This window comes from Orussus abietinus, unplaced genomic scaffold, assembly GCF_000612105.2.
Source record: "Orussus abietinus isolate OABI.00-Male unplaced genomic scaffold, Oabi_2.0 scaffold27, whole genome shotgun sequence".
NCBI classification, from domain to species: Eukaryota; Metazoa; Arthropoda; class Insecta; order Hymenoptera; family Orussidae; genus Orussus; species Orussus abietinus.
The window spans coordinates 444,535-465,705 of record NW_019394254.1 but is presented as its reverse complement, the minus strand read 5'-3'; the positions used below and the strand labels follow the sequence as shown (position 1 = coordinate 465,705).

The 21,171-nt window shown below is 45.6% G+C and overlaps 4 protein-coding genes across 9 annotated transcripts in view; 3 read left to right on the top strand and 1 right to left on the bottom strand.

Annotated features, from left to right (window-relative positions):
- Positions 1 to 9,198, top strand: part of LOC105694860 (protein pangolin, isoforms A/H/I/S) — a 124,724-nt gene extending 115,526 nt beyond the window's left edge. For 4 of the 5 annotated variants that reach the window (XM_023434109.1, XM_012415947.2, XM_023434112.1 and 1 more), the window contains 2 exons: positions 457 to 526; positions 5,329 to 9,198. In XM_023434109.1, the coding sequence (XP_023289877.1) occupies positions 457 to 526; positions 5,329 to 5,770 (512 nt within the window). In that variant the 3' untranslated portion in view covers positions 5,771 to 9,198. The remainder of the gene's footprint in view (positions 1 to 456; positions 527 to 5,328) is intronic. The other variant, XM_023434110.1, reaches the window with a different exon arrangement.
- A 1,822-nt stretch (positions 9,199 to 11,020) lies between these two features.
- LOC105694900 (double-strand-break repair protein rad21 homolog) lies at positions 11,021 to 15,735 on the top strand. Of its 2 annotated transcripts, none has more exons than XM_012416041.2 (13): positions 11,021 to 11,186; positions 11,533 to 11,700; positions 11,780 to 12,009; positions 12,091 to 12,274; positions 12,358 to 12,517; positions 12,586 to 12,778; positions 12,865 to 13,085; positions 13,171 to 13,391; positions 13,469 to 13,648; positions 13,733 to 14,110; positions 14,194 to 14,328; positions 14,412 to 14,567; positions 14,658 to 15,735. In XM_012416041.2, the coding sequence occupies exons 2-13, from the start codon at positions 11,557 to 11,559 to the stop codon at positions 14,781 to 14,783; spliced, it is 2,328 nt and encodes a 775-aa protein (XP_012271464.1). In that variant the 5' UTR covers positions 11,021 to 11,186; positions 11,533 to 11,556; the 3' UTR covers positions 14,784 to 15,735. The 2 variants fall into 2 exon arrangements, with proteins under 2 accessions (XP_012271464.1, XP_012271463.1); XM_012416040.2 differs by having other exon boundaries at positions 12,862 to 13,085.
- Positions 15,736 to 15,844: 109 nt separating this feature from the next.
- On the bottom strand, positions 15,845 to 18,742 carry LOC105694908 (T-complex protein 1 subunit alpha). The gene is made up of 10 exons (XM_012416049.2): positions 18,535 to 18,742; positions 18,288 to 18,373; positions 18,084 to 18,212; positions 17,913 to 18,010; positions 17,734 to 17,844; positions 17,238 to 17,643; positions 16,923 to 17,125; positions 16,652 to 16,844; positions 16,394 to 16,557; positions 15,845 to 16,300 (listed from the first exon to the last, which is right to left on the bottom strand). Exons 1-10 carry the CDS (start codon positions 18,605 to 18,607, stop codon positions 16,093 to 16,095), a joined length of 1,671 nt encoding a protein of 556 aa, XP_012271472.1. The 5' UTR covers positions 18,608 to 18,742; the 3' UTR covers positions 15,845 to 16,092.
- Positions 18,743 to 18,969: 227 nt separating this feature from the next.
- Positions 18,970 to 20,966, top strand: LOC105694891 (nucleoporin NDC1). Its single transcript, XM_012416019.1, has one exon. The coding sequence runs from the start codon at positions 19,205 to 19,207 to the stop codon at positions 20,933 to 20,935; it is 1,731 nt and encodes a 576-aa protein (XP_012271442.1). The 5' UTR covers positions 18,970 to 19,204; the 3' UTR covers positions 20,936 to 20,966.
- The last annotated feature ends 205 nt before the right edge of the window (positions 20,967 to 21,171 follow it).

Genomic DNA, 21,171 nt, shown 5'->3' with positions numbered 1-21,171 from the left:
GAATCGATCGTTTGGCAATCAGCATGATTATCTTGTACGATTGATAAACGTTGATTCGCTGTTTACATTAACCGCAACTTGCCGTAACAGTTTCTTTTTTTTTTTTTTTTACGTTTATCCCATGATTCCCCAGAAAACACATGGATGTGTCACGATATATGATACCCTCCACCCAACACGTAGTTTTTTTCCCACGTGAGCGTAATCTCGTAGCATCGTATATTTCCACGATTATTAATAATCCTCTAGTTGCATCCCCCGATAACCAACGTTGGCCCTTCGATGTCGACGTTAACTTTAGTCCCAGCACTTTGCACCCCTAACTATCCCAGTTACATCCCACAGGACAGTAACATTAGTCTCGGCGATAGCTCGACTTTTATGCCTTAATATTCTCGCACGTTTCTTTGCGCGCGATAGGACGCTAATCATTAACGCCTGCTTCTCCATTTCTAGGTAACAACATGAAGAAGTGCCGAGCCAGGTACGGATTAGACCAGCAGAGCCAGTGGTGCAAGCCCTGCAGGTACGTTGACGTCGTACCGACGTAAACGGATTTTAAAACCAACTAGGTCTTGGTGCGTGGTCTTGAGGCAAATCTCTCTCTCTCTCTCTCTGTCTCTGTCCGGTTGTGCACATGCACCTCGCGTGTAAATACGTCTCGCCGGCATAGATTCTGAATGGCAATCGACCATCCCGAGACAGCTCTCTCGTCGTCTTCCGGGAGAGGGTAATCCGAAAAGAAATACGAAAAAGAAATATACAGAGAAACGGCGTCGAGACCCGAACGGTACGTGGCACTCGGTAGTACGTCCTGGTATCGGCTCTGGGTGGAACCTCGATTAAGCCCGTTTCCATCGAATCAATTACCGCGGAACGACCGCGCTCTGCGCGTTTCACGCTCGGCTCCATCTGCCGAAGTTCAGCTTCATTCAGCCTGCCCTGAATGGTGGATATCGAGCCGGCCGCCAATTAAAGTTCCGCTGGTGGTCATTCAGCTTCCAGTCGATTTTCAGCGCCCACTGTGGAGGTCGCTCAACTCGGCCGGAAACGCTTCTCAGTGTTCCACCTGGGTGTTAGAGAGATCCCTTGGGACACGCGGCGATACCATGGACGGACGAGTGCGCGAGGCTCGAGTCGTGGACTCGATTTCGACCTCGGCTTCCGAGATTTGGACCTTCAAGTCGGCTCGAGGCGCCATGGCTGACCTCTTGAGAGCACGCCGTTGGACTTCCGAAGATTAAATGGCGGTTGTTTGACTACCGTCACTAAGTGGACCGACGTATTTCGATGGGGATCGGCGACGAGGTGCTCTCAGGAATTGACTCACGGCGGATTATCTCGGGCGCCGATGGAAACGAGACCTCACGACTCGCAGCGCGCGAGGCCCTCGACGACCGTCGAGCGAGCTTATCCTAAGTGCTAGATTATTTAAGAGCCGCGAAGATGGCAACGCGTCGCCACCGGCCCGGTGCCATCTTCGAGCTCCGTTCCGTCATCCACATGTGATCGTGGAGCCCGAAACGATCGGAAAGAGTTGCTTGCGATCGAGGAAGCGTACTCGAAAGCTGCGATCACGCGAGCGGTCCGCAAGGGCCTGCGCCCTCCGATGCTGCGAACCGTCAGAAAATGTGTCTTCCAAACTAGCGAATGGGTTTTCCAACTAGTACCGAATTGATCACGATAGTTACCCACTGCTTGTAAATATCTCTTCTAGAACCACACTCGTAGTTATTGCGACGTCATGAGCTGCCCGTCTAGTGCCACTAACTAACCGTAACTACTTACCGTATATATACATATATCTATATACTGCATAGAAACGCCCAACGCCCCAACTCCCGGCTGGGTTTGTGAATCTCATGGACCTCATTAAAGGGGCGAACACGAATCCCATCCTTGCTCGAGTCCAGATTGCCGGATACTTTGCGAGGGAATCGGTATCTGCATACGAACGAGGACATACGGAGAGCCGGGTATCGCACCTACGGAGGAAGGAAAATTAGTCCTCGGGTGATATCTTCGGGTAGTCCCTATCTTTCTCCGGCAATGCGCCGACGGAAGCGACGCAGCCATTGCCCGGTGGATCCTTTGCTCGTCCCCGGAGGCAATCTAAGGGCCGGGGCCAGCAAGGACGCGATACCTAATTCATAAGCCATGCCAAGAGTCTCGACGGCCACGTACTAACTAACACATTTGGGAGACATATTTTCTGATCAGTCACGTGCCAGTCTTCCTCTCCCTCTTTTCCGTCCATCTTCCTGCAGTAACCCTCCACGTCTGTGTCGTTCATCCGCCCACAAATTCCTGGACGCGGTTCCTGGAGATGCCGCGAGGACGACCTTCCGCTCTAGAAGATTATATGGGAAATCAAATCCCCTCTACACTCTGGAAGTGAATTTCCGGGTGGCGTTACCTCGACGCCATCTTGGATTCCTCCGAGTCTTCCCTGCACCGAGAGAGAAGAATCTCATTGAACCAAAGAAATATTCCGTCAACTCGAAGAATAATTATTTATCCCGAGGATGTCGGATGCAACATTTATTCGGGATTATGACGATTTCGGTGAAATTATTATCCTTGGAACTGATGCGACATTTCTTTGGTTCGATGCATTTTCTTTTTCTTTTTCTCAGGGTGGGAGTTCACCGATTCGGGTGTATTGTACGAGTTCAATCTCTCTCTCTCTTTCTCTCGTTCTCGGGAAGTGGAGGAGAAAACGGGAAAGAGGTAAATTGGGTTCTCTTAGGCATCTCTTGGAACGGCTCGCGACCGGCAGCGCGCGAAGCGTCGACGCGTGTGGGTGACGAGGTTCGATGAGATGTAAGAGGCGGGCTAAATAGACGATGTCGATGCGAGCGCCCCTTTAATGGCTGGTGGTTGGTTTTGGCAGCCCAGTGGAGCATGGAGCGGGGATGGGCATCCACGCGAGCATAATCCATCACGGTGTGGGAAGTAGCGCGGGGGCCGGGGTCGGGGCTGGAGGCGGTGGGGGATCAGTAGGGGGGGCGGCCGCTCCGCCGAACACCAACACTGCCTCCAATGCCTCCTCGCCTCAGCAAGAACCCACTTATGTTAATCTCTAGTCAAGCCTATCGCCTCCCTTCTACTGCAACACTTCTTCTTAAACAGTGGTCAGTCCCGACTTAAAACCTACGGGCTCGCTAGCTCTCACTGATGCAAAGTGCGGTCCTAGGGTCCCTAAATGCGGGATCCGCGATTCCTCCTCTCGGCGCCGGAGTTACCAGACCGCGAGGAGACGAAGGAGAAGAGAAACGGTCGCGGGTGTACCACACCGAGGAAAAAAAAAATGGTTGACCCAGAGAAACGTACATTCTTGAGATATAAAATCCAGCGTCCAAACGATCAAGTACAAAGAAAATAATTCTTGCTTCGGTCAACTAATTTTTTTTTTTTCCTCGGTGCTGGGGTCGTTTCGATTATTGTTAGGGCCCCCGGGCGGATGGCATAGTGAGCAGCCGAGTGACGCCCTAATGCTCGCATTGTTTCTCATTGTTGTGGCTCTGTACAGCTTATTATTCTTATTATTTATCCTGGTTTAGTTACACGTTACTATCTGCTCAGTGTTACCCTTTAGCATGGCCATCGACGAGGTTGCGCGTGTACCCACGTGTATACGCGTAACCGACCTTTTCGGTTCAGATCGTTACCGTACATTTTACAGTTGATAGAGTTATTTCTGAGTTTAGCATGGCAGTTTCTACGTACATGTCTTTACATATAATTATATATATATGTATATTTATATATACTATATTTATACGGTTACGAGATGTGTGGTACCGGTATATTATATATGTATTTAGTATCTAATATTATATTATATATTATGATGTTATAGTGTGCGTAACACCTCGCAGCACGACGCGACACTGTTGGAGCTTGCGCGATGGACCGTCGGGCGTCTCTAGTGTCGCTCACTCGCTCTCTCTCTTTCTCTTTTTATTTTTATTTTCTTTTATTCGTATTCTATTTCATTGTCTCTATGTTTTATTTCGTTCTCTCGTGCCCTTCGCCTCGCGCCGGGTTATCCGCCGTTATTCATCGACTGTTGTACCCGTTCACGCCTAGAATATCCAAAACTAAATGGTCCGACGTCGACGAGGTACCACGGAGTCGTAACGGGAAATACGACGCCATCTTTGGCGGTTCTTGTATCGCAATTTCCACGTTTAGTGCTCGATGATGCGTTTGACGGTATCACCAAGCGTGCCTGTTGCTGTATAACCGCTTCGGTATTACTGGTATTACTGACGATCTAGCTGAGAGATTAATAATGAGAGCCAATGGCAGAGCGGTAAATGTCTCGACTGCAGTGCTGCAAGTATCGCGTTGTGCCCTCTAGGTTAATCGCTCGGTCCCTGGAGATGGAAAAAAAAAATATGATGGATGGGAAAGAGACACATTAACGACTTCGCGATATTTCGAAGCCGCGGTGGATCTTCGTCCTTTTTGGTTCCGGAACGCCGGAGGCAGTGGACGACTTTCCACCCGGACGTCCCATGGAATTAGAGATAAGGGGTGATAACGGGCGGGACAATTACCCTTATCGCTAAGCCCGTGGACGTACACTCGGTTGAGGCCTAAACCACCCCAAGTGAAACAGCTCGTACCTTCGTTAACGTCTTTAACGTAATTAACATCGTTTCGAGGGAGAATGACTACATGCGACCTGTAGTGCGCGCTACGCGAGAAAAAATTCATTTATCGGATTAATATCCTATAGGTATTTATGGCTCGGTTTACGAGCTTGAAAAATCTCGTTCGGAGACGAGGAAGGGGAGTGCACGAACCGTCTCGAGGATTTCGTTCTTCAAGGACTGTTTCACTTGGCCTCCCACTCTACTGCGAGAACTCGACGCCTCGACATGTACCGATTTTGTTTCGACCTTTGGTTTTCCCGTGTCCATGTTATGCTTGTTCCGTCTTAACTTTGAAGCATGGCATTTGCAGCGTGTGACCGTCGAATGTCGAGGGAGGCCCCGCCCGACTGCGTCGGGAAATTCGAGGAGAGAAAATACAGGGACGCTTCGAGAACGCTCGCGTCGAGCGCGGCCTCGCGGCGGCAGCGAGTGAACGCATGCACTTTTAGTTACAAACGTATAACACCTAGCCGTAAAACCGGAGCGTTGTGGGGACCGGGACCCCTTGAGTCAGGGATGACCTCTCCTCGACCTGGCCTTCGACCTGGAGCTTTGTATCAATTTGTATTAAGAGGAGACCGCGAGACTCGAGGGGTCGCGACCCGCCGTCGCTGAACGACCTCCTTGGACCGACGTCCGACTGACCCTAACTCGTTGTTTCCAGACGTAAGAAGAAATGTATCAGGTACATGGGGGAGGGAGGAGATGGAGACGGCGAGGCCGACGGAGAGGGCGAGGACGACCACTCGGAGGACAACCTCGGCAGCGTGGGGGAGGCAGGCACTCCCGAGGAAGACGAGTCGCTGAGCAGTCCCGGAGGTCTGTCGGCGCTGTCCAGCCTGGCGAGTCCGTCTCTGGTGCTGCCGTCGCCCTCCAGCTTGGCCAGCCCCTGCCCCTGCCCCCTGACGCCCCCGGTGCCCCCGCCGCCCCTGGGGGCCGGCTCGGCGCAGCCCACGCCGCCCCCGCCGCACCGCAACCCGGTCGGAACCAACCCCCACGACATCAACAACCCCCTCAGCGTTAACCAGCTGACCGGACAGTGCATTAAGAGCGACGTGGGCCCGGCGCCCTCGGGCCCCTCCAACCCTGCGATCAGCGTCACGTAGCCCCACGGGGCAACCCCACGTGGCAAGACTCTGACGCTCGGGGTCTTCGGGGTTCGACTACGCAGGGCGCCCTCGGACTCGCTGGACAGTCGCCGCACCTAGGGCGAGACTGGGAGCCGGGGTGGTTAGATGGACGGGGCTTCCTGGGGTGGGGGGATCGTCGGACAGGGGGTCCGACAGGGCCCATGGGTCCCTGAAGGGAGCCAAACAAGATCGGTCGGGTCCGTTGCGTTCAATTCCGGTGATTTTTTTTCCGGCGTTTTGTTCCTCCCGTTCGCGACTTCCCGGGTACACTGGCCGCGGGAGGTCGGGTTCCGAGAGGGAGGCGACGGTGGCTCGGAGATGGCGGACCGGTCGATCAGGGGTAGAGTCGGGTATGGTGGTAAGATCTAGGAAGGTGGAAAATTATCGCCTCGATACGCCCTTAGGCTCGTTACCTTATGACGCGGGTAGTTAAAGATGGGTAATCGTTGTCCTCGAGAGAGCAGACTGTTTGAATTCCAAGTTTTAGAATTTATCGACGAGCGTTGCTGGCGAGGGATTTATCGTCCTAGACTCGCCGAGCCACCGTCGAGGTCTCGAGGCATCTCGCGCTATGATGCGTTTAGCAGGGAAGATTGCGTTCTTTGAGTCAACCGTGTCCTTGATCATCTCAAAAATCAGCTTAGAAGCCATCTCTGCGAAAACTGCGATCATCGGACCGAACGTGCTCCGGATGGGACGAGGTCGACCGACCCTGAAGGGATCCGTAGACCAATCCACGTAGGCTGGTTGCCGACCCGACCAGCGCACCCATGGAACCAGCATGGACACCGAGTTCCGGCGGAAGTCGACCCTGCCAACCGGAAGCCAGCTCGCGAGGCCAACCCTGTCGCCAGGTGATGGCTGGTCCCGTAGATGGGTAACTCGCGGGGCCGGCCCACGGACACCTCCTCTCGGGGGTCTTTGAAATCCGCGATGGGACCGCTCTCCGGTGCCCATCGACCCCTTTAACCAGGAGGCCGAGACGCCGTGGGTGGACCGAGGCCGAAGAGGAACCGGGCTCCGGTGTGCGGAGGAGGCTGGACACCCCATCCTGACGATGGGATCCGTCCGTGGGGTCGGTAGGGATCCAAGAAGACGACCAAGCCGAGGTGAGTTCGGCCTCGCTCCGTGGAAGAGGCGACGAACGCGCGATTCGTCCGCGAGAAGACGATGCGAAAATACTCAGGACCAAGTGTCTGGCTGCTGTCACTCACTCGAAAGGGGATGCAAGCACTCTCGTCTGCCGAGATCGACCTTTGACCCTTCACTGGGGATGGACCGGTGAGCAAAGGTGCGGTCAGGACCGACTAGGTGAAGTGCGCGTGACCGCAGCTCGTAGTCCTTGTTACGTTGTGATGCCAATGACTGAGAGGTCATGTTCCTGTGCCAGGTACTATATTCTATAAATGATTATATCTCGCAGACGTAGCTAAAGAGTTAAGTGATAGCGTTTATTATATTCATTCTCATTTGTATTCTCGACGTCACGTGTCAAAGTACCCACGCGCCCAGGCCCCTCTCTTCCTTCCCTGCTCTCCTACCCTCCCCCCGTTCCCTGTATGTAATTTGTTATTTTTTTAAAAGTCTATACACATTGCCGATTAAGTAGAGCGTAAGGCCCTCTTTAGTGCGACGTCGTTACTTTTTAGGGCGCGACCGGAACGAACGTTCGCCGCCCTGCAATGTACCCTGCCAAATTGTCCTGATCCTCGAACTGCGACCCCTGGCTCCTCGTTGCCGACCCGATAAGCATGTTCGCCGATTGGCAGGTTCGTTTCTCGGTTTTTAATAAACCTCGGTGACCTTGTACGTGGATCCTCGTGATACTAAATGAGGCTCGTCGATCTCGAGACGAGACGTGCCTCGGTCTTCAACCTTCTCCCCGAGTTTCGCTGCGCGTTGTCCGATTAAATTAATTCGAACGACCCGATCGGTGCTTCTTACATTTTACTCCTAATTGGGAGCTGCTTGTCAAACCTATGTATGATATTTAAATTGATCTTCGAACCGCGCAGCGTCACTCGTTCACCTTGCGCTTCCAACCGAATGGAGAGCGAGGCACTTCGCTGATCTCTGACATCTTAAAAATTTCAAATGTCTCTTATGTTTCTTTAACTATATTCCCTGATTTTCTATCCATTTCACGGACATCCACGTTCCAGTTGTCGAGCGGTTCGGACTTGCCTGAGCTAGGAATGCCAGAGGAAATCAGAACTGGACACCGATTTTCCCTAACCTGAATCCGCTTAAACTCGTAACGTTAATTGATATTTCACTGATAATACTTAACACTTCTGGTCAATGTTTATCCCTAATTTGGGCGACTTTCTGGCATTCCTGAGACTATAATTATTGATCTCGGGCCGGTATCGGGGGAGCTTTTCTCGTCTCTTGTATTTCGACCGTGCCAATCCGCAGCATCCGAAAAACATGGATTTTCGGGCATGTTCAATTGAGTTTGTATAGAGACATAGCAGTATCGGATTGCTCGCAGAGTCTTCCACCAGCGCGCGTGCTGCTTCCTTTAGCAATAATTAGGAAACGCGAAAACGCGAACATTTCCGCGTAGAGCGATCGACCTCCTTGGTTCGCGACTTTGATCTCCGCAGACCCGGGCACCTACTCGAAATAGTTTTAGCCAAGATCTTCTGGGAGTCGATATCGGTGGTAATCCGTTAATCGGTTGTTAAAAGAGCCACGGCAACGCGCGCTGCCAAATGTAGAGCCACGTTAGCCGATAAAAAATTGTACTCGTAGTTAAGTCAATTCTGTATGAAGTTATTCCAAGTAGATGCCCAGATCTGGATCTCCGGTGGGTCGCCACAATATTTAACGGTCCCTTTATCAATAATTTCCCCTTCCTGCGATCTTTTGTCCCGAGGACTGCCAAGACGAGGAAGCTGCGAGTGATCTCTTGCTGATCGAGAAATTCTCACGGCCCCCAACTACGTTTCTTCCCTCCTCCTTCTTCTTTTTTCTTCCCCCCCCCCTTTTTTTTTTCATTCGTTTCCATCGCGTTTAATTGCATGACCTTTCGGTGCAATCTATTTTACCATTTTACCAACCAAAAATGCAATAGGAATCTTATAACGATTGTTTGAGCGTTCATTTTTAGGAAGCAGCTAATTGTACATAATGAGTAAATACGTTTAAGGTGCATTTATTGTGAAGATGGGAAAGTGCAATGGAGGATTTTAATATCGAGGACAAATTGTATACGCTAATACGAATCGGAGGTGCGAGAGAGAGAGAGAAAGTGTGCGAATGAGAGATAGTCATGAGTGTGTATAGCGAGCGGAAGGCATCTCGACTGAAGAAAAAAAAAAAATCTATTGTCTGTATAGCGATCCCACGTAACCGCTGTAAACGCGTCACTGAATAGTAAACTAAACGTGCCATACGAACATCATGCCAATATTATTAATAATACATATTTTTTACATTGTTCTCCGTTCATCCCCGTTCCGCCTGCGAAACGCGAGAACGCGAAGTCGGCCGAGATTGAGGGAAATGCGAGCGAATTAGAAAGAGAAATGTGTACGGGTGGAAGTTAATCGAAGTGCGCATTTTCGGCTTGCCAAATTGTCGATGACTCTTAATAGCGCGTTAATTTCGAACTCGGAGTTCATTCGGGAGATTATCGAGGGTGGGAAAAAATGTGCACTTCAAGTTGTCGTTTTTTTGCGCGCGCGGATACGTCGAGGTCGGAGAATTTGCGTTGAATTTGCGTTGAATTTGCCGCCGCCATCTTGTTTCTTTGCTCCCTTCCGATGTCGCGTCGACGTATCCACGCTTGCACGGGTTTTGTCGCGTTGGAGCGAGTTTTGACCGACGTAGCCACAAAAGACTAAGCTGTATGAAATATGTAATTGTATCGATGACTGCTGTAACGCTCTGTGGTACACGAAAAGGGGACACACCCGGGTAGGGCCGGACCCCTACGCCGTGCACGAGGGCCGAACACTTTTCGAGGACGAGGTTTCCTGCCTGTGCCACTTTGCAATCTTTCAACACTCCTCGACGACGAGACGGCATCGATGCGGACCAGTTCAGCAGAGAGAAGCCGAGCTTTGTGTCGTCCGGGAACTGGAAACGTCTTCTCCGATAAAGAATGACCTACCGAAATGGATCTAAGAGGACCGAGCGACAAAATGGCGGAGATAAAACCTCGCTCCATGGAATGAAATATTTAAAGTACAAGCTCGAGCCCTCCGCGCGATTTAGTTGAATTTATACGCACTTTTAACACGTTTATGATTACTTTGCATGTCGAGTTTTAGCGGCAGGAATTTATTCAAGTTCAGTTCGTTGTTATTCGGGCGATCTTTTAATTAGACTTAATTAAGGGCGCTGGGGAAGGAGAGATTCTGGTTTTCTTTTTTTATTTTTGTACGTCGTCTGCAATTTTTGGTTTTTAGTTTGATGGGGGAATGGAACAAGCATGACCGAACAGTGGGCAAAAAGGTGCGGCTTCTCTCCACTGAATACGAAACTCTCGTAGATCGGATTCGTCTCGCTCCCAGGAGTGACTGTATCATATGTAAAGTATCCGACAGTTCAGCTGCGTTGTACAGTGTTTTCTAAGTATCTAGTTTATAGTGTGTAATTGAAATGCATTGTATTTACACTGATAAGTGATCTGTATCAAATTCAATCTCGTATAGCCTGTACTCCTACTCATGTAGATGCTAAAAGTGATTTGTGTCATAAAACTATAAATAAAATTAGCAATTTGAGAATGTTGGTCAACGCCTCGTGCTTTTGTTCATTTTCGTGTTGCACGAACCTTTTCAGGTTGCGATTTAAAAAATAGTAAGTAGGATACAGCATTTACGATATTATTTAATCATGTCTTTAAAAGTACTTTATGTGAGCTGTTTTTTTTTTTCCTTGTGTGTATTATTCCGACGTAGTTGCATGGTGCTGGTTTTTTATTTGACTGGTTTCAAATTTTCCCGCGGCCAAGACGAACGCAAGATGGCCGCCATCTCCCACCACGAATTCGGTACTGCTGTTTTCACGGAGCGACAGGAACACGTCGCTGTAGGCAGGGAAAGAGGTCGTCGCTTTCATGAGAATATGGATTTGAAGGTTCTCTAAAGTCTCTAAAAACCGGTCTTTGATTGGCCACTGTCGTTCCGCTCCTCCAATGAAAACGACGGTCGGCTTTCCATTGGCGGTTCTTCTTTTTGGGCGTTTTGTAACGTCCTTCATGCTATTGAAAACGGAGCAGTTGCCTAGTGCTGCCTAGTGGGTGCTATTGGAGACGCGATCGACGGCAAAGTTTACGTATGTGTGGTCGGTTTACGGGAACGGGCCACAATTAAAAGTAAATAAGGCAGACCATGATATTGTGGAGTGTAATGTGACACATTTTATTATTTTCTTCAAGGTACGGGCATAACAGAGTTGGCAAAGTGACTTTTCCGCCTTTCCTGCAAGTAACCGCCAAAACTAGGCTCCGAGACGCCATCTTAAGCACTTTTGTTGACAATATAATTAGATTATATTGTCGTTCAAAATTTTTTCGTGATAATTTGAAACTACGCGCGTCTTGATTAGGCTCTTTGTAAATATTCCAAGTTTTGGTGTTATTTTCGCATGGAATTATCCAACGGTTTCTCCGTTTCAAATTTAATGTTGCACTTTTTGTATGCAGTTGCCTGTATACTATTGTCTATACGCTTGTTTGCACTTGATTTAAATGAGTTTCGTAAGATAAACGACGGTTTTTTCAGGTACGTTAATAAAGAGGATCCACTATGTTTTATGCACACTTTGTGTTGGCCAAGAAAGGGCCTCTGGCCCGTATTTGGCTAGCGGCACACTGGGATAAAAAGCTGACGAAGGCCCATGTTTTTGAAACTAATATTGAGAAGTCCGTCGATGGAATTCTACAGCCAAAGGTAAGAGTATTAAAAAAAGTAATGTATTTTATAAAACTACTGGGCTGAATTTCAAACATACGTGACCATTGTTTCTTAGGTTAAAATGGCCCTGAGGACATCGGGCCACCTTCTCTTAGGAGTCGTCAGAATATATTCGAGAAAAGCCAAGTACCTCTTGGCGGACTGCAATGAAGCTTTTGTTAAAATCAAAATGGCATTTCGGCCAGGCATGGTCGATTTGCCGGAAGAACACAGAGAAGCTGCTGTTAATGCTATTACATTACCTGAGGTGTTTCATGATTTTGACACCGCTATGCCAGAGCTCAAGTATGTACTATTCTTTCATTGTTTATAATTATGTGAAGAAACCCTACATTAACTATATCGTTTGTTTTGTAACTCTTGCAGAGATGTTGACATTGAGGCCCAATTTAGTTTAAACCAATCTAGAGCCGAGGAAATAACAATGAGAGAAGACTATGGTACCCTTTCCTTGGTAACTCATGATCAAGGATTTGGCGATATGAGTTTTGATGCTGAACCTCCAGAATTATTAAGGCATGCTGGTACGATGGAGCCATCGTTAGACCAGGTACACGATGATATCCATGTAACGATTCAATATATTTTATTTTCTCTGTTTCTTAATGTATAAAGATTGACACTTATTTTTAGAGTCATATGTTATTCAGTGATGGACCTGGAATAGAAGCAGCATTAGAACAAAAAGAAAAAGAACCCATTGCCGGGACGTCGACTACTGCTCAAGCAATGGATATAGATACACCTATAAGAGACGATGGGTTTGGTGGTCACCTAGGTCAAGATATTATATGTACGTGTCTCGTCGGTACTTCCTGTAAGCAGAGTATTTATTGGGTATATATGAAATTTCTTTTTTAGCTGGAGGATTATTTGAAGGAGGTCTTTTTGACGAGGCACCGATGGGAGAAGTCCCAGTGCCTGAGGTTAGCAGTATTAGCGAACAGCAGGAAGCTGCAGCTTCTGCTGGCGTTGCTCCCTCTGTTCATGAAGAATCGGATGAGGATTTAGGTGATCACTTTGGAGGGCCTGCGTCTCCGATGGGTGGAATGAGGTATCTACGGATTTTATTCTCCTATCACATTTACTCAGTCTGCATTCTACGGTACTGCAACCAAAATATTTCTCATAATTTAGCAGTAGTGGGGGCTCCAGACCTGCCACGCCAGTAGCAACCGGAGAGGAGATCGAGGGTCGAGTGAGCGTAGCTAGTCGTAGGTTCACTCCAGCACCACCAATACCTGAAGAGCATCCAATGGACGCTATCGAGGAGCCACCTCCGTTGCAAGATCAGACTACGTTGCTCCACGATGAAGAAGAGAGTTTTGCGCTTGCACCTGTTGATGCTTCTGCGTTGAAAGGTACTATATTGAATTTTATTGGTTCTAACAGAATGTTTTTGCACGGTGCAAAAATTTATTGTGTACATTTATCGTTCTGTCCTAGGATTCACAAAGGCAAAGCGCAAGAGGAAATTGATAGTCGATGAGGTGAAAAACATATCAGGTGAAGAAATGAAGGCGCAGTTATCCGACACAAGTGACATCGTGACGACATTAGATCTAGCGCCACCAACGAAAAGATTAATGCATTGGAAGGAGACTGGAGGTGTCGAAAAATTGTTCGCCCTTCCTGGAAGACCAATCCCGGCGCGTGCGTTGTTCAAGGTATGGTTTAACGTGATAATCAACGTTGTCGAGTTGCCTTTGATTATCTAAAAACGTATCTGGTTTTCCGACTTCAGAATTATCAACGACACTTGACCAGTAAGTCGTACGATCATGAAGATTTTGGTCGGTTGGGTGTCGAAGAGGATGGAATGGCATTGGAACAGATGAGGGACGCAGAGCCAGAAGCTGCTTTTGAACCTAGTTTACTCAGTAAACGAATGAGTCGTAAGCGTAAGACGCCATTAGACGAGGAGGTAAGTCTGCGGATATTCTGCAATCCTTTCCATACTTTTTTTTCATTAAGTTCAGAATATTTAATAGCATAATTCTTTATTCAGCCCAAGGCAGCAGCAGACGTCAGTGAACCCTCCTTGACTGTCGAAGCCGTTGAACCCCCAAGTGTGATCCCACCAGTACCTGCCCCAACCCCGGAGGGTCCTCCTATCCCTGCGGAAGTAACGTTACCTTCGGAAACCTCGGTTCCCGACATCAGTACTATGCTACCCTCTGTGGAATCCACGGAAATAATGGGCGTGCCACCAGAAACACCTTCGATGAGCATAGAAATGCCACAAATCCCACCGGCTGAAGTGAGTTCCATTCTTGGCACTGCGGAAGAGGAACCACCTTTGCCTCCAGTTATTCCCCAACCGGAAGAGATTATCACTCCACAGCCTGCGGAGATGCCACAAATGGAAAATATGGGATACGATCAGGTACGGAAGCTGTCAATTTAGATTTTATGTATTTACTTGGAATTGATCTAGCGTTCAACTGTCATTCATTTGTACCTTTCCAGACACAACCTCCTGTCTCTTACATGGGCTACGATGAGCAGCATCCTCCAGCTCATACACCTGGTGCTGTCTCCGAAAGAGGGCCAGCGACTCCTTGGAACCACGAAGACTATGAGTTCCCTCCTTCGGTTGGACCGGTATGTTTTAATGTAGAAATTTAATTTCATAACATCTCTGGGTATTGTTTATCTTGTCAACATTTTCTTTTTTGTCATTTTAGCAAGAGGAGCAACAGGTGGACGAGACCTATGAGCAGTTTGAGGAGCGCGTGCTGAACAAACGGGCTGCGCACATGTATCACGTTATTAAAAATAAATTGGACACCAAAGATAGGTTGACCCTTTCAGAAATGGCATACAAAAACAATCGGAAGCAGGTATTTACTGTCGTCACTGGTATTACAAAGACCTTGGGGATAATTTAAATTTGGGCTTTAAAATAATCACCTTCGTTCTAATTTTTTTAGGTGGCGCAGAAATTCTATACACTACTAGTCCTTAAGAAATTCCAAGTATTGGAGCTGAGCCAGGAATATTCATACGCCGAAATCTTCGTTACCAAAGGCCCAAAATTCGACAATCCAGCGTTGTGAAGAGCCGACTCTTCGTCTTTCGCTCGTATTCAGTTGTAAACTGGCTCGCGTCATCGGAATTACGTTTACTATTTCTTCGCAAGAAAATAATTGATACGGACTTGAAAGTCTATTTTAAACGACATCGGTATTATACCGTCATGTCGAATGTGTCTTTCGAATCGCGTTCAACATAAAGATCGGACTTATAAATATTTATTACGTTGTTCTCACATCATTTAACAGAAAGAAAGAAAAAAAAAAACTACTTAGGGTTAAGGGAGAGTATATTTCTACATTTCATTGATCAGCGAAGCATTCGCGTAATTACGTTCGGTTTAGAGATTAGACGATAATGTTCGAGACCTTTTTCAGATAGTATGCGAAAATGACCTACAGATAGAGTAAGACCTTTTTTATTCAGGACTGCCGGCGCATGGTTTTTTAAATAACCGCTAGTAGAATAGGGAATACATATCACATCTCTCGACTCTATTGCAGTTAATACCTTGCAATAAAAAATAGAAAATTGTGTACTTCCATTAACGAGATTCGGTTGTACGATTTTGATATGGCAGTTATCTTTTCAAATTCCGTTTTTCATACATTGTATGTACTCCTCAGTGTAGGATTTTCGATAAGGTCTTGCAATGGTCTGGCGATTATTTTTGCGCTATCCTTGATATAATTAGAACTTTAAATTACTCTGCCTTATTAGTTGTACGAGTCTGCAAATCTCTTTGCAGAGGTGATATGTATTCTATTAAAATGCATATTCGATCAGATGGGCGTGTAAAAAAAAGTTAAATCATTGCGCTTGATTTGTTTTCGAGCTCCATTGAATAAATGACATCGTTAAATTTGAATGACCTTAAAAATTGAATTTATATCGATGATACACACTGTATTTCCCTAGTATGGTATCAAAATCAGTAAATGTAATATATTATATAATAAAACAAAATACTTATAATATCGCTTTATAATTACCGGTTATCAATTTCTTGCAATCGTTTATTTTATACGATGCGTTTTTCATTAATATACGGAAACAAAAATGGGATTCCAGACATGGTACTAAATAAAATGAAAAAGCTTTATTTGAAGTACTCGCGACGGTACACATTTACTGCGGTATACGCGCAGTTGTACTTTCATTAATTTATGCGAACATTAATACAATGATGTAAAAATTTATTTAATGTATCATTAATCATACGTTTTGTTTAGCTTTAACCGTGTTAATGAAAGACGAACGCCCTCGTACCAGACTTTCGTTCAATGGAAATATCAACACGTGAACGGAAAATAGCACAAAATTAGTGTTTGTTTAATCTAATTCTCCTGCAGCCATGGCGTCTTGATAGGATTTATCCTTTGGACGTTCAGGATCTAGCTTGATCATGTCATCGATTCGCAGGATGGTAATAGCCGCTTCGGTGGCAAATTTCAATGATTTGATTTTGGAAATAGCAGGCTCCAACACTCCGGCTGTCTTGTTATCTCTGACAGTTCCTTCTGTCAAGTCTAGTCCAACCCTGTATAACAAATATATAATACATATTTAAATTGTTTCTTCACAATCTTAAGGTGCTAATTAACGTCTATCCATTGGTATAGGCGATACGTACCATTTGAGATACGCATGATCAGGTTTCGTTTGGCTGGAGTTGTGATAAGCCCTTAATTTAGCGACAAGATCGGTTGCGTCTTGAGCCGCATTAACAGCTAATGTTTTCGGTATCACCAACAGTGATTTTGCAAATTCTGCAATAGCCAGCTGCTCCCTGGAACTCTGAAAATTATAAGAATAACACATGAAGTTAAAGTTACCTAAAGGTAATTTTGCTTAAGACATTAAATAAATAGAAATGGAGTCTTAGATTTACCAAAAACGTGGCGAATGTCTCTAGATATATTGATAGCGCTGCTTCAACACATCCACCACCAGCCACTATGCGTTTGCTTTCCAAAACTCGCTTCACCATGCACAGAGCATCGTGCACCGATCGCTCCATCTCATCACAATAATAATCATTCGGTCCACGTAAGATAATAGAACTGGCTGTCCTTGCTTTAGGCCTGATATTAAAAATATAATATTATTTATACCTTTATTTCAGTTCAGTTAATGAACATTATTGAAAATCTAGAAATTACCCCTTAATCAAGATGAGTTCATCGTCACAGACCATTTCTTGAACTACCTCTGCAGCTTCACCTAGATTATTAGCATCGAAGCTTTCCTCGCCCTCCATGTTCGATAGGGATGTAACGAAATGCGCACCCGTTGCCTTGGCGATCCTTTTCAGATCGACTTTCTTACATCTGCGAACGGCCATTGCTCCAGCTTCGACGAAATACTAAATATAAGAGTGCATAAATGTTAGTATCATGGAAATTGTTACTACTCAAGTTTGTTGCAATTTTAATAAACAATCTTGCAACACTCTTGCAAGACTAGTATGTATATACCTTAAGACATAAATCGTCGATTCCACCACTGACGAGAATTACATTAGCTCCGACGGACAAAATTTTCTGAATACGTTCTTTTGTAATATCGCACTCGCGTTGACGGACACCTTCAAGTTTTTCTGGATCCGTAATAAGAACCTCGACTCCCAACTTCATCTTGGCTTTTTGCAAGGGAAAGTCCAAACAAGCGATCTTTGCATTTGTGATCTTTTTGACCATTGCCTGAGAAGCTACGGTACAATTCAATGCATAGCCATGCACCAAGATTGATTCTCGAGCACTTTTTCCATGAGCCTTTAATACATTCACTGCTTTAATTGGATATATGACTCCTCCTTTAACGTCGTTGATCTTGACGGCATTGGCAGCATCAACAACCATTTCAGAAAAAAAATCAGCATCTCTATTTATCAATAAGGAAAATAATACCTGTGGCAAATGGCATATCTTTCCCTATTAATTCAGTTAAACATAATGTATTATAAAAGGATACGCTCCAATGATTTTACTTGACATTGCAGTTTTTGCTACATTAACTAAGCAATCTCTTCCCAATTCGGTCGAACTGACAGTTAAATGTTGCTGAATATACTTGCAGGCCTCCCTAAAACAGAAAGATCAATATTAATACCACTAAGTTACAGAATCGATGTACTTTGGTGAAGCGCTTACTTGCAAGCAAGCCTATAACCACTAATAACCGATGTAGGATGAATTTTCTGTTTGACAAGCTCATCTGCATTTTTTAGTAGCTCTGCAGCCAGGATAACCTAAGAGTATGAACGGTGCTTAAATTCACATATTCCTATGTAGCACATAACAAATATATTTAATAAGACGTACCACAGAAGTTGTACCGTCACCAACTTCGTCGTCTTGTAGCTGAGCTAATTCTACTAAAACACGAGCTGCTGGGTGTTCAACCTCTAACAATTGCAGTATCGTCGCACCATCATTCGTCACGGTAACATCCTAAGAAAATATCAGCATCGTAAGAATGCGAAGAATATTGATTTCGCATGTGGTAAAAAAGCTAGCGATGCTTACTCCGATGTCATCCACCATCATTTTATCCAGACCAACTGGACCTAGAGAGCTTTTCACAATGTTTGCAATCGCACAGGCTGCCATAACTAAAAAGTGCACGTGGATAAATTTTTTAATATTAGATCCTGCTAACTACAGGAGTAAAGAATCAACTCCACTCCTTCCGTCCTACATGACACCGGTAAACGACGCAATGTGTTATATGCGATTGCTGACTGCCCCTCAATTTTAACAAGAAAATACGTACCATTTTGTGTGCGGACGGGAGCGCCAGATTGCCGACTGCCTCCAACGGCCAACGGGCTTGCTAATGTCGACATTATTTTACTAAAAGACCAATTCTTTCGGATAACGAATCTTCTCGATGAAAAAGAACACTGCCGTAAAAGGAAAAGGTCTACGGAAACCGCGTGTGGGGAAACTCGAGGATGTTCCTATAATAACATGAACTAAGAATATTCAAGATCGGTAACCATAGCGAGGATGGTGAATTCGAACACTTTGAACGTAGAACCGGCCCCTCCCTAAAATCCCTAAAATAGTAATACTCTATGCAGAGATGAGTTGGGCCGCCATGAGTGGCATCAGCTGACAAGTGCGCGAGCTGCTCGCATTCTCCACCGAGGATAGAACGCGATCGTGCGACCCAGCCCATGAGCAATTTCCCAACTCATCTCCGAACTTAACGTGTGTGCGAAAGTTGCCGGCATTTTCAAGGGTGTTAAGATAGGTTATGTGTAGCCGGTACATTTTAATTTTCATTTCTCGTTAGTCATAAACGAAAGCGAAATGTGAAGTCTTGATCATCAGTGCACGAGTTGATGGAGTATTTACAGTGGGCATATAGATGGCTGTGAATGATCGTCTAAAGGAAGAAGTGCAGAAAGAGTAACTTTGAGGTTGAATCGTCTACGATCATGTTGAACGGAGAAAAAGCAGGATGCAAGGAGTTGCTGGCAAAGAGGATCCTTGCGGCTATCATCTCGAGCATAATCCTGCAATTTTTCTTCACGACCTGCGTAATTCTGATAACGAACCTCAGTATCGTGCACCCACTTTCTTGGTTAAGAGATACCTGGGGGATCATCACACGCTTCGAAACATGGAGTTACTATTTGGCTCTCGCAGTGATAATATTTCTCCAAGGAGCAATATGTAGCAGGAATTACCTTAACGCCCCTCCATGCCTGAACAGTAGATTTGCAATTCTATGTAACATTTTTATGCCTCGCAATCTCGTTATGGGGTCGTTGTACATGGTCATCGGCTCTACTCTAGTTTGGCTACATTTGTCCTTGGAAGACGGAAGGTACGGGGCTCTAACTAGAAGCTGTGACATAAAAGAAGGCTCGTGTCTAGTCGAGGAGCACTACTTTCTTTTACTGGGAGGAATGTGGGCTGGGATATACTTCTTCTTAAAGACGAACAGCTTCAGCTTCCACTATTTACAATTTCCAATAATCCCACAGTCGAAATTTTCTCAAGTCAAAAGAGGGATCGAAGTGGCCCTTCCAATGGTGATGTTGAGTGCAGTTTGGCCAACGTTATATTATCTTGGAATATATTTCATATTTGGAGCATACCTTCGCAATGCTGCTTTAACTACATTGTTCCTGCACTTGGAAAACGAGCCCCTCTCAAGGATCACAGGCTTGTTGAGCCTATCATTGATATTTCACATGTGGCTCTATATGTCACTATTTGCATTAAGTATGAACGTCATGCATATAATATTCCAAGCCTATTTAACGCAGTGGATTCCCTTCGAAGTGGCTCGCACTGCTGTTTTCAGCAATGAAACTTTGAACGTGACTCTTCCGGAGGCATTATCTATGGATAAGATCCCAATAATTCAGCATCTGGGCTACCTTGATCTAGTTACGTTGTCTCAAAAGGAGAAACACAGACGAGCGATGCTGTTTACTTTGAGCCAACCTGGAGGTCATCCGTACAACTGGAATTGCATAGTTGACAAGTGTACAGAGATGATAAAATCTTTTACAAAGGAACTTGACGCAGCATGCTTGGGCAGACAGGATCATGTCCAGGTGCTTGCGCCATCTACTTTATCAAAGTTGCAACCAATGGAGAGATCTCATGCTTACCACATGCGGAATCTGGTATCTCCGAAGATTGTTTCTCCTATCCCAGTGGAAAGAACAGTCTGTAAACAAAGTGAACAATTTATCCTGCAATATTTCCAGAACTTGAAACAACGTTTGGTGAATTATTTACTTTCTAAGCCACTTATTTTCTACATATTTGGAGAGCAAACTGACAGCAAAGTAAAGCATGTCTTAGTCAAAGCACAGCAAATCATCTGGGCATCCGATGCTCTCTCTTCCATTGCAGTGGTATCCCTCATGGAAGATCCTTATGGGATTGTGCAGAAAGACTTGCCAGCATTAATTTCTGTACTCTTGGCATTGAAACACTCGCTTGATAAATTACAGAAAATCAATATGCAGCTGGTGCGAAAACCTCAAACCGATGACCGACTGATACGTCAAGTCATAACCTCCTTACGCAGTGCAGTGAAACGCAGTGTATATAGAATCACTTCATCCTTCAAGGATTACATTCTGGACCTAGGACTTGAACCTGCAACCCTTGAACAGTTACAAGGATTCCTCTCCTATAGGGAATAATTATTGTTTTCTTATTGCCATATGCAGTACATTTATAGTAAAGACTTTTATGATACTTTTTATAGGTTGTACAATGTATTTTCTGACTTACGTCGCATTTAATGCATAGACACTTACAAGAATATCGTTAAAAAATAGGGAGTTAATTTTTTAATATCAAATTTGAATGTACATTCTTTTAAATCAAACAATCTACTTATTTATATTTCTAGCCTAACACAAACTCTTGGTCGATG